Genomic DNA, 12,215 nt, shown 5'->3' with positions numbered 1-12,215 from the left:
AAACAATCTACCAGCAGCTGTAAATTTAATCAATGTTATATTTCACTTGTTGGACAAAGCAGTTCTCAGCATGTGACTGTTCCTAACATATATTTTTTTTTACATTTGTTTTCAGTCACGTAAAAAAAAAAAAAAACCTGTCAGTGCTGGTTGATGTGTTAAACTGTGTCCATCTCTATGCTAAGCTAAGTTTAGCATCTCCTGTAGCTTCATATTTAATGGGCAGATAAGAGCAACATCATCAATCTTCTGATTTCTCAGTAAGAAAACAATGCATGTTTCCCAAAATGTTGAATAATGTCTAAAAAACCATGGAAACCAAAGTCATTTGTTCATAGGAAGAATTAGCTGAACCCGTTTTCTTGCATACTGAATTATTGTTTTATTCTACATGGTGTTTTTAAAGTTTTGGTAATAAAATTGAAAATGCATCTCTCTGTCTCTTCACTCTCATTATTACTGTAGATCTTCAAGTGAGAAGCTGCAACAGTTTTGATCAAAAATCGCTACGTCCTAATACAACACAATTAAAACTCGGGTGCGTCAACGTTTCAGTAGCAGTTGTTTTAATGTTGCATATCCAAACACAAGTTGCCACTGATGCCAGACGTGCGGCAAAAAACATTGTCTCAGTAACGTCACGTTCAACAATCACCGAACATGATTTAGCAAAATATAGACATCATCTTTAGACAACAGGTCGACGGCAGGAATAACTCTTTAACACATTCTCCACAGCTGCAATGGAATAATTAATGATTCTGTATAAACGAAAGCAAGTGCTCACAATTATCATAGTGTGCAACATTAAGAAAACAACAAAAAACACAAACGTTGCAGGTGTTAAGGCACTCAGAGAGAAGCAGTAAACCTCAACTCCTCTGATATTGAAACCAAACTGAGGCCACAGCAGGACAGTGGGTTTGTTTACAACACATCCTCGTTTTCCAACGTCGTCTGACTCTCCTCCTCCCTCTGAAACATCCTGCTCCTCACTCTTTAAATCCTACACTAATCCTCTCCATGACTGACATGAATTGGTCCTTGCTGCGTTTCTGTTGCATGATGAACATCATGGCATAAATACAGTAAACATAGTGCAATACCCACTGCCACTATATGAGTGCTTAAATGCTTTGGGGTACAGATAATAATTGATCTCCCTCATTTTTCCCCGAACCTCGTTTTTCTCGGGGCGCGGACCGGACGGACGTCTAGAAGGTGAACCTGCGGCTGTCGTCGTGGCCGACTTTGTCCAGGTTTGGGTTGCAGGCGAACTGGATCATGGGCGGAGGTCCGCACATGAGGATGAGGGTGTCTTCGCTGGGAGGAGGCAGGTGGTCCCTGATCATGTCCTCGCTGATGAAGCCTTGGCTGTACTCCCAGTCTGACACACGGGAGAGATCAGAGGTCAAACACAAACTCAACAGAAGCTTCGTGTTCATTAGGATCCAATTAACTTTGATTAGTGGCAGAAAAAATACAAAGCTTTCCAATTCATTACTGGGTCTACCATGTGCAGCAGTGACACCTGCTGGTGAGGACGTTACAGTGGTACAACTTCATTAGAATTTGAGTATTTTCATTTATACTATTTAACTTTACAACATTTCAAAGAGGAAATATTCAATATTTCTTTTGTTTTGAGTTTACAAGAAAAACATAAAAACTAAAATATAAAAGGATCAAATATGCCACTGTGCTTCACTGTTGAACTACAGAGTTTATAAAGAGCCTAAACATATTTACACAGACAAAATAATACCAAAGTAAAATAATCCAAAGCAGAACATCTTGAAGAATATTACTGTGTTTCTGCACAACAATCTGCTGATGTATAAGTAACACTTTAAATGGAGGTCAGTTGTAATTAAGTATTTTGAAATATTTAATGACTTTAAATAAATATTGTGCAACTCATAACTATTCATATATTTTTCTTGATGAAGTGGACAGACTGTGAGATGTTCCTGTTGCACACAGCAGATCTGAATGATCAATAGATTAACTGACAGAATCTGATTAGCTACTCTACAAACTGGTTAATCAAATGTCACATTTTAGGGTTTTGAACTTTTACTCTGACAAAAAAAAAGCAGTTTAAAGACATCGGTTTAAATTCCTGTTACTTTTGATGGTCATTTAATTCCATTTCCTGACATTTGTAGATGATTAATGAGAATAATCGTTAGGTGAAACTCAAGATATAAATTAATAAACTAGTTCCTTCTAGAAACACTGTAACTACTGAAACAGAGCCTAAAACTTTTATTTGCCACCAAGGCAGAGAGAAGGAATCAGAAATTCATCTGGAATAAATGTCTTATTACAGACCTGTTAATACAGACCCATCCATGTTCACCTGTTGACTGTGTAAGGTTTATTTTGTCAGGAATACTTCTCATAAAGACTTTAAACTATAATGACTTTTCACATTTAAAGTCTTGCATACATGTACGCTATTAATGTGGAAGAAAATCCATCAGGAAGTACCGAGTTGTGTTGACATAAGCTTCAAATTTAACACAAAAATGCTGCAGCACTGCCAAGTATAACAGTGATGAGTGATGTGAAAATGTACATACAGTAACACTACATGAATCATGTGAGGTGTTGTTGCCAGTTAAACCCTGAGTCTCCTCTCAGATTTCGCGGCACCTGTTGTTCTGTGAGGTCTTACCGTCGGGTGCTCTGTCCAGGGTGAACCACAGCTTGAACCTGTCGGGATGGTTCACCTGGAGCTCCTCCAGCTCCGGCCGCAGCAGGATGTCTTTCTCAGTCTGACGGAGGAGGAGACACACAGGTGTTTAATTCATCTACAATCTGATGCAAACCACAACTTGCAAATTAAATACCAGCTAGACAAACAAGTTGCGGTTACAGTTGTGTTTTCAACATGCGGTGAATTGTGGCTCAGAAAACTCACCTGGTTGGCAAACAGCAGGTGACACACTGTTGAGTCCTGTGGATCCTTGACCACGGCTGTGATGAGCTGCAGCATTGGAGTGATTCCTACGACAACACAACAGAGCAAGTAGCCGGGTTATGTGGAGTTATAAAACGTGAAGGTGAAATCTGGCAATCTGATTGGTTGTTAACCGTGGTATAATGGGCATATACCACGGCTACTATTCGAAAGCCTTATCACAGCATAGACTATCACTTGTGACTGGTATGAATGGAAGTTGTTGTCATGTATCCATGACAACAGATTGTTGCAGTCCGTAGCAAAAGACAGTCAGTGTTTTTACGATGTTAAAAAATGGACTAAAGTAGTTGAATTCACATGTTTAAGGTTAACTTTCACCTCCGGGGAGGGTTAACAATGGTAGAATGGATTGAGCAGTGACTTTCACCTGAAAAAAAGCGGAGGAAAAGACGAGATGCAGAGCTAACTTGGAGCTAACGTCTGGAGAGGTGGGACTATTTTTTTCACAGTGAGGCTATTTTATTGGATAATATGTAGCCTATTTCTGGTTGAATAAAACTACCAAAGCCCCTTAGCCGTGGTATAATGCTTAATTTTGTCACAGGAAAAGACATAAAATTCACTTCAATTAATGGAAATCAACTCTTGAAAATATCTTTAAACATTGATTATTCATGACAAAAATAGACCACAAAGTAAAAAATAGCCTTATTATCTTGGAGGGTCAGGAGTGTGTGTTTGTGTGTGTGTCCTGATCAGATATGACTGACAGAGAGCAAACAATCCAACCGAGCAGACGGGCCCCTCCCTGAGTGTTACGCCCACATCAGTGTGAAACACTCAGATGTCCACAGACGCCACAACGTTGTGAAACTCAACCACAGCCACTGAATCTGAACCCGGGGTCTGGTTTATTGCCAGGAAAATTTCCACATTATGAGGAATTAGTTTTAGCAGACAGTTTTATTTTAGAAAAACAAAAATATGAACAAAAATAATAATAAAACCAGACAGTAGTGCATTCATGTACTGATGTTAACACATGGAACATCTTGGATACGTTTGCTCCTTATCTTATAACAGCTTTCCTCAGCTTTTGGTGCCTCCACCAAAATCAACATTCATTCTTTTTTATCTTTATTAATTAGTTAATAGTTTTCTGATGATGAAATTTGATATATTTTATTTTATATGTGTGAAGTTGTATTTTTAGGCAAAACATGTGCCAAGTTTTTGATGTTTAGATCAAACTAATAATCACCTAACTGAGAAAATAACTCCCAGCACTTGCTTTGCTGAATCACACTTATCATGAGGTGTGTGTGCATGCGTGTGTCTGTGTTTGTAGTTTTTCCTCACCCGTCCCTCCAGCGATCATGCCCACTTCTTTGGCCGTCTTGGTCACAGCTGGAGACTTTTTATCCGGCTGAATGGCAAAAACTCCTGTGGAGGGAAAATCATCTCGTCAAACATCTGCAGCTCAGTTTGCATCATCAGAAACCACCTGACCGTGGTCGCCGTGGTTCTTCTCACCTTTGCCCTTGTAAACAAGAAGGCCGCTGGGTCCTCTGAAGTCGATGGTGTCTTGAAGCCTCAAGCTCTCCAAGTACTGACTCATCTTCCCTCCCTCAGGGAATTTGGGATGAACGCCTTTAAAGTAAATCTATCGACGAGGGGACAACAGGAGAAACTGGCTCAGCAAAGTAAATTCACATGTTTATATTTAAAGAGAAACTACTACTTCCACTCAGGCTTCACCTTCACCACCAAGTCCACGAAGCCTTTGTCGTCGTCACTGGACACCGGTGTATACGGACGCACGACCAGTTTACCATCGATCTTTGCAGACAGATAGATGTGTTGCCCTGGGAACATAAAAACACAAGTGATATGATGTGATGTCTGCAGCTTCAAACGAGTTATGCAAGAGAATCATTCTGAAATCAGTAAATCATTGCTCAACAGTCTCTGGGTCCAGACTGAGTTACATAGTTAAGATGCAAACTCGACGCGTGCACATCAAATTATTTCTACATCTTCAACTTTGCATTTTTCTCCTCCATACATGTAAATATATGTATATACAGTGCCTATACATAAACAAACAAGCATACATGTCATCTACACACACCTATATGTTCATTTTTAAAAAATCAACAGCTGATAATTTAAAAACATTAAGTTTATTTTCATAAAAGACAAAGAAAAGCACCAAATCCTTGAATTTGAGAAGCTGGAAATGTTTGGTCAGAGGGAACTCATTTTTTCCCACTGACTCATCAATTAAAGGAAATCTCTCTGCAGTATCTAAATACTTTGTATTTATTTGTACAACATCATACGTTAACTCCCTGGTACAGTGTATTGTGTGTTTGTTCTTGCACATGCAGCAGGAAGGGCTACACTCTGACTTTCATTTCCCATGATGACTCTGAGTACAGTGGTTTCCTCATGTTTTCATATGACTGTGTGAGTGGAGGTAGCCTACTCACCGATCGGGAGACCGAGGACGTGCTCAGCAGACGGCAGAGCGAAGCGGAACTTCCTCGTGTCATGGCTGACGATCTGAACAAGCAACAAAACAAACACAGTATTATGATTATTATTATATAAACATGAAGCTGCATGAAAGAAGCATGTAAAACCCAACACCAACAGTGGTACGTGAACGCATCGGCTGCGTTTGTAAACACTGTGTGCCTGCAAACAACACGCAAACATTCATACATGTGTGATGATATGTATGAATGTTTGCGTGTTGTTTGCAGGCACAATCGCCTCAAAAACTCGTTCATCCCTCTGTCCATTCAATTTATGAATGAGCAGCTTGTGTGATGATGAATGTTTGCGTGTCCATACATCTGCCACTAGTACTTTCTGAGGCGTATTGCACTTTAATGATTTTACTGTATGTTTTTAGTACTTCCCTGCTGCTTTTCTCTTGTACTGTTTTTGTCTTTGTTGTGAAGCAGCACTGCTCTCTGTCCGAGAGAAATTTCTCCTACAGGAGACTAATAAATGATTTTGACTTGACTTTGACTAAACAGGAGGTGTTGTCATTCATTGCATAAACTACTAGGTTACCTGTTTGTCTATGAGCCGCAGAGCATACTTGATGTTGGGGTCCTCTAAGGTGATAGCAAGTCTCCTCTTGGAGAAGAAGAGTCTGAAGATGAGGTTGATGATGCTGTCAACGCCGCCCCGGATCAGCTGTTGAGATAAAGGTCAGAAACAGGAGCAATGACTCAGTCAGTCAGTCGGACCACCGTGCTGTGTTAGCATTAGCTCCCGGCTGTTTGAGACCTCCGCGGGGCGTTGTCTGACTAAAAGGCATTTCTGTTAAATCCATAACAGGAGAAATGAGTCACAGCCTGACCGAGGCCGCCGGAACCAGCAGGCTCAAACCAGCAGAGCAGCAGCAGCACAACTTGGTCTGGGAAAGAAAAAACTAAACGCTAGCTAACGGTAGCCCGAGCGTAAGTAAGCAGAGGAATTTATATATAAAAACATATATATATGTGTGTGTGGCTGCTTTTTTATTGAAGTATACTCACACCAATGATGTAGTTCAGCATTTTCAGTCCGTCTGCACGCCTGCACGGGTACTTGTCGGGTCCAGAGAGCCGCACCTGACGACTTTACTGTAACTATCTCACACTGACACAGTAATACGAGCTGTCATGGGGCACTTCCGGTTGCCGGTTTTTGAAAGTAAAAGCACTGATATTGAATTGGTCGCAAAACAACAACACCCGAAGACACCGTTGTTTAATGTATACACGTAATAATGAACATATTACCATTATAATACATTTATTGTTGCTTTTGCCCCACGTTTTTACTTTATGACTACGGTAAATAAACTAGCAAAACATACTTCCGGTGTGATAACGGCTGCTTTTTTGCTAGCTTCTCGAATTTGCGTAAAACGTCACTTCCTGTCAAGATTCTCAGAATAAAAGCACCCCCACCAAAAAAAAGGCCAAAATGCCATGGTACAAGTTTCAGAATAAAACACTAAAACTATCATTAACCACAGGCTGAGACCAAACATCAGACATTGGTTACATTTTAGCTCAAATTAAGCCTAATTCAATCAATGATTATTTCAACGGACTCCACAGAAACAGCAGAAATGGCCTTCAGTCTACCTACTCTGAAGGTCATTGAAAAGTCAAACCAGGGCAGCACTCGGCGAAAACACAGCTTTTCATCATATAGCAAGTGAACAGTCCCTCTATTTCTGTTTTCACTGGTCATGCATCATCATCATGTGTCTGGGTTAGGGTTAGCCACAGCCAGTACTTATCGATTCTATCTGTTTTGCATATTTCCTGTTGTGCTGCTGCTTCAGTTTCCTTACAAGGTGTCAATAAAGTTTTGTTTTATCATGAAATATATTTATGTGCTTTTCAGAATAAACTGGCATATGTTTCAAATAACCTCTCACTCTCCACAAATGTAAATCCTATCATTTGTTGCACTTGATCCACAGAAAATTGGTTGATATTTGTAAATGTTATAAAGGTTTTTGATACAGCAAATTAGCAAAAGTGTTTCCTGTCAACCTTTATTGCCAGATACTTAAAAGTATCAGCCTTTCTAAGGTTATATAACTTAATTACATATACCAAGGTCTTTATTACTTTAACTCTAGCCCCACTCTCTTACTGGCAGAGTGGCGGGTGTGAGTTTACTACTCAGAGACCTCAAAGTGTCAAAAGTTGCTAAATTCCTCAGTTAAAATCTTGTGGAAATGTGTATGAAGTGATGCAAAACATATCTGTGGTGTTTCAATTTAACCCATAAGGACCCACGGTGACACGGGTGTCACACCGCCTTCAAGTGTCCTGGAAAGCCCCTTACACATATTTATGTTGAACTTTTAATTCATAAAGTCCCTAAGTGACATCTACTCAACATCCTGGTGCAGTCACATGACTCTCTGTGAATCTCTCTATCCATGACAACATTTCCAAGATGGTGGCCAGCAGAGTTGGCACATTTCACAGAGGCCGCTACTTTTAAAAAGATTGCTTTCTGTCAATAAAATAAGCCACCACCCATTTCACAATGCAAATCCTTTTATAACATGTCCCTTGTTGTATTTAACCTGTTCTGACCTCATTTTTTGAAGAAACTCATATAAAACAACTTAAGAAAATATTGCTGTGACATATACGTCACATCGGGCCTTAGCCTTAAAAAAGTCAGGAAAAATACCATGTGACGCCTATGTCACAATGAGGAAAATGGGAAAGAACTGCTCAATTAAATTAGGTGATTCAGGTATTTTGAATTAATATACTCTATGTTGTTCAATTTAAAACATAATTTAAAAATGTTAACATAAAAATAATGTCAAATTCAATCAATATTTAATAAAATGATATATCAGTCCGGAAATTGAACCACAGATTTAGCAGAGACACTCTTCTCAGTAAATGAACAAGATTTTAGTATCCCATGCTGGTCCCATATTAATGTAATTATGCTTTTTTGCTGTATTTTCTGTAACAAAATAGGATACAGTGTTCAGGATGTACTGACGATCATCAGACGTGCAATAGATGTTGTATACAGAACAACAAATACAGCAAAGAAGAATGAGAGTTTACATAAGAAAATATTAGGAAACAAATAAGAAAAGTTAACACAGTCAAACAGTCATGAACCAGGTTTGAGACAAGGGTTCTGGACTGCTGTACTGGTGGGAGAGAGGGTCCCATGTGGTGCATTGTGAGAGAAGGACGTTTTACCCAGCTCAGTTCTGACGAATGGAATATGACCCAACTATCAGTTCTGTGAGTGGGTACCAATGTTTTGTGATTTCATAGTTAACAGAGATGATAAATAAGGAGACAATAACTGTGACAGGGCTTTAAAAATGGATAAAAACCAATGCTGTTTTCCCCTTACTGTCAGAAATGACCAGCCGACATTTTGATAAAGAGTGCCGTGATGAGTATTATATGAATCATTGGAAATGAAATGTAAGGCTGAGTGGTAAACAGCATCCAGGGGAATCAAAGTGGAACTAGCAGCTCTTCCATAGATGTCATCTCCATAGTCTAAAACAGAGAAAAAATGTCTCCAATTTTTTTCCTGTGGTGAGTAGGAAAACGGTGCTTATTTCTGTATAGAAAGCCAAGTATTGTTCTTAGTTTAGCAATGAGGGTGGTGATATGGTGCTTAAAATTAAGACAACTGTCCATCCAGATGCCAAGGTATTTGTAGTTGGAAAGAAAATTGTGGTTGCACAGCTTTTAAGGCTTCAGTAACTGGTTAAAGCCTTCAATATGAGGCAATATTCGCATTTCTATAGTGTTTGCCCTTTTTTGTTGTGAAACTTGTCTTAAAAAGGTGTTAATAGTAACCAGCAAATTTGTAATTTTGAAATATGTTATGGAAATGCAAATAAAAGGTCAAATTTGTGTTACAGAGCAAAAGCAAATGTTAAGCCCATTTATTTTCAAGTGAAAATTTAAGATACCAAAAACGCCCGATGTGACATATATGCAACATTCCAGATCTCTGACAATAGGTGGCGCTATTTAAAAAAAAACTTCAAAAATGTGTTCCATGCATTCCACTTGGTCTGTGTTTCACCCCACTTAATTTTCCTTTAAGGATAAATGGGTCTGGGTTCTTATGGGTTAACTGAATGGTACAGCCTTAAAACAAAAGTTCATGTTCAATGGCTTTAATGTAGCTACTGAAACAACCTGTTGAAGTTTATATGCGATACTGTCAGACACTGCGTAGTAAGCTGTTATAAAGGACATACTGTGAAGTCATAAAATGAAAATGAAAGTGATAAGAAGCTTCTTATCACAACTGAAAGGTCTGCTTCTGTATTTAAATGTGTGACATCTGGCGGTGACACAGCACAGTAAGAGTTTAGATCTCATTTTTTACTGATGAGATGTTTGAGGCCCAACAGCCAAATGAGATTCATTTAATAGCAGCAGCCTAAAATCTATAAATCTGCCTCCCTGGAGCGCTCTCATCATTAAAATCCCCTCTCAGCCGAGCCTCACATCGATGCAACATCATACATTTTGGTGGAGGACAAACTCTTGTCCCTGTTCTCTGGCTCTAGTAGACATCAGTGAATATTCACTAATAGAAATTGATCTGCGCTCAGGGCGAAATGGAAAAACATATTCAGTTTTTTTCCCCCTCCAGTTGTTGTGCTCATACAAGGTGTCATACTCCTCTGTATCCTTTAGATGGCAGTAGTGACCTTTCTAACAGGCTGTTCAAAGTCTTCAGAAGCAAACCTTATCAATAAAACTAGAATTTGACACACAGGCAATGCATACGAGCACCTTTCTTTTTGATATCCGGGGAGTTTGTGCAGAAGCAGTGACTCATTTCTCTTCTGACAATCAATACCAGCACTGCAGTGACAGTAATCAAGGTTGTTTTGTTATTCAATGTACAATTAGAGGCAGTGACAGCATCTTTTTCAACTTAGACAAACACTGTGATGAGGCTTGCCGCGCCTCAGAAGAAAACATGACATGATAAGCTTCTGTATCAACAGGAAATAAAACATTTTTATTTATCATTTGTGTATATGAAGTTATATAACAACAGTCAGAAAACTCCACAGAGTGAATCACTACACAAAGTGAAACAAAACTGTAAAACACCTCGTCAAAAATGAAGGTATACACAGCAAATATAACTGTCAGCAGCTCGCCGTCACTGCGAGCGATATGGCAGGAAAAAACACCCCAAACAGTTCTACAAGATTACAGAGAAAATTTCCACACACAAAATACTCAAGCAGGCAGTTGATATACACAAAGGCAACTAGGATCTTTCTACAGCATCAGATTCTAATACTTTACACAGCTTTGTTTTTGAAAGGTCAGTGTGGCTTTGTCGTCGGTGTCACCGGAGAGAATCGTGAGTTCCTTGTCACACAGAGAGCTTGATAAGGTTTTTTTTTTTCTTTTACAAAGAGAAGAATTATTTGGGGGTTTGATTATGCATGCATACTTTGGTAGGAAACCGTAATAAGAGGAGCATTGCGTTGCAGTGCAGATAATGGCTTTTTGCTTTGTGCAGGGTTTCTTTTTTTATATATATACCTTCCCCTAACACACACACTTCAATCGCAATCCGATGTGTTTCTGCAATGCTGCCCATTACTGAATTCCCTGATACGTTTCTACAGGTGTCCTGTCGCAAATTTTGTATGATTTTCTTCGGTAGTACAACCATTTTTGCACTTTTTGTGTCCATGTTGAATTGCTCAGGCCATTTTTTTTTGCAGAGCATTTTTCATTTATACCTTGTATTATAATCCATTTTACGTTTAGATCTGAAGCTGTACTGGAATTCATGAGTCTACAGATGCAAAACACGTCAAATAAAAGCATCCCTCCGGCGGAGAGGGATCGGGAAATGCAGCTGTATTTAAAGTATATTCAATGGTTTTTGGGATGCTATTGGACAGGGGGGGTTTTACCCCCCGAAGGGTTAAGTAAATTAAGTCATAATAGTTGAAAAAATATAACAAAATGACTATTTTTTGTTTGTTTGTTTTTACAACAAAAAGTGCAAAGTACATCTAATCTCACGGTTAAAGAAATCTACACTAACACAGTCCATACTGTACATTCAGAGTTTTCATCTCAAATATAAAAGGGATTTTTGAATCAACAGGGCAGATAATAAATAATAATAATAATTAAAAAAAAATCCATGATGGAAAATGAAACGATGACAATGATGACATATAAGTATATGGATGATAGATTAGAATGATATTTGCGGCTGAATAATCATATTCATGTCACTTTATATTTATTCTAGATATACATTTTGGACATGATTATGTAAATATATACATGGCATTTTAAGGGGATATCTAAATGTAGAATCTCGTTTGGTATTTAACTAATACTCCCTGAAACTTCTGATGCTGGAACTGTGTGCAAGAAGAAGAAAAAACAAACCTGCGAAAAAAAGGGAGGGAACCCTAAACAGAGGTCAGCAGGTGTCAAGCTCCAACCTATATAAGCTGAATCTACGTGTGCTGTGTCCTAACCATCTCACTGGAAAGGAGGAAACGTCTCTCTGGACTGGGAATCATCCACCTAGGGTTAGAATCTATTCTTTCCTCGGGCTACGCCACCCACGTTAACACTATGGGATGAACATACAAGTATTGCACAGTGCTCAACAAAATGCTGTGTGAGGCGACGACCCCGCTTGCACTCGGATAAAAACGTCTTTTAGTTTGTTTTTTTCTTTTCTTTCTCTCTTTCCA

At 38.9% G+C, this 12,215-nt stretch overlaps 1 protein-coding gene across 1 annotated transcript; it reads right to left on the bottom strand.

Moving 5' to 3' along the window:
• Nucleotides 1-549: 549 nt before the first annotated feature.
• Nucleotides 550-6,600, bottom strand: cyb5r3 (cytochrome b5 reductase 3). Its single transcript, XM_085769765.1, has 9 exons — nt 6,484-6,600; nt 6,014-6,139; nt 5,422-5,494; nt 4,688-4,794; nt 4,463-4,592; nt 4,289-4,372; nt 2,927-3,012; nt 2,681-2,780; nt 550-1,387 (listed from the first exon to the last, which is right to left on the bottom strand). Exons 1-9 carry the CDS (start codon nt 6,502-6,504, stop codon nt 1,215-1,217), a joined length of 900 nt encoding a protein of 299 aa, XP_085625891.1. The 5' UTR covers nt 6,505-6,600; the 3' UTR covers nt 550-1,214.
• Between the last annotated feature and the right edge of the window lie 5,615 nt (nt 6,601-12,215).

Source organism: Trachurus japonicus, chromosome 23 (assembly GCF_045865225.1).
Source record: "Trachurus japonicus isolate A0001 chromosome 23, Traja_1.0".
Taxonomy (NCBI): domain Eukaryota; kingdom Metazoa; phylum Chordata; class Actinopteri; order Carangiformes; family Carangidae; genus Trachurus; species Trachurus japonicus.
This window is presented reverse-complemented; position numbering and strand designations above follow the sequence as displayed.

Bases quoted from the DNA above. Each gene is read 5' to 3' on its own strand.
- cyb5r3 (XM_085769765.1), bottom strand. From the start codon at position 6,504: ATGCTGAACTACATCATTGGT. The intron at 6,140-6,483 runs GTGAGTATACTT...TTATCTCAACAG, and splicing joins TGCTGAACTACATCATTGGT to CTGATCCGGGGCGGCGTTGA. The intron at 1,388-2,680 runs GTAAGACCTCAC...CCCGTGTGTCAG, and splicing joins CCTGGACAGAGCACCCGACG to ACTGGGAGTACAGCCAAGGC.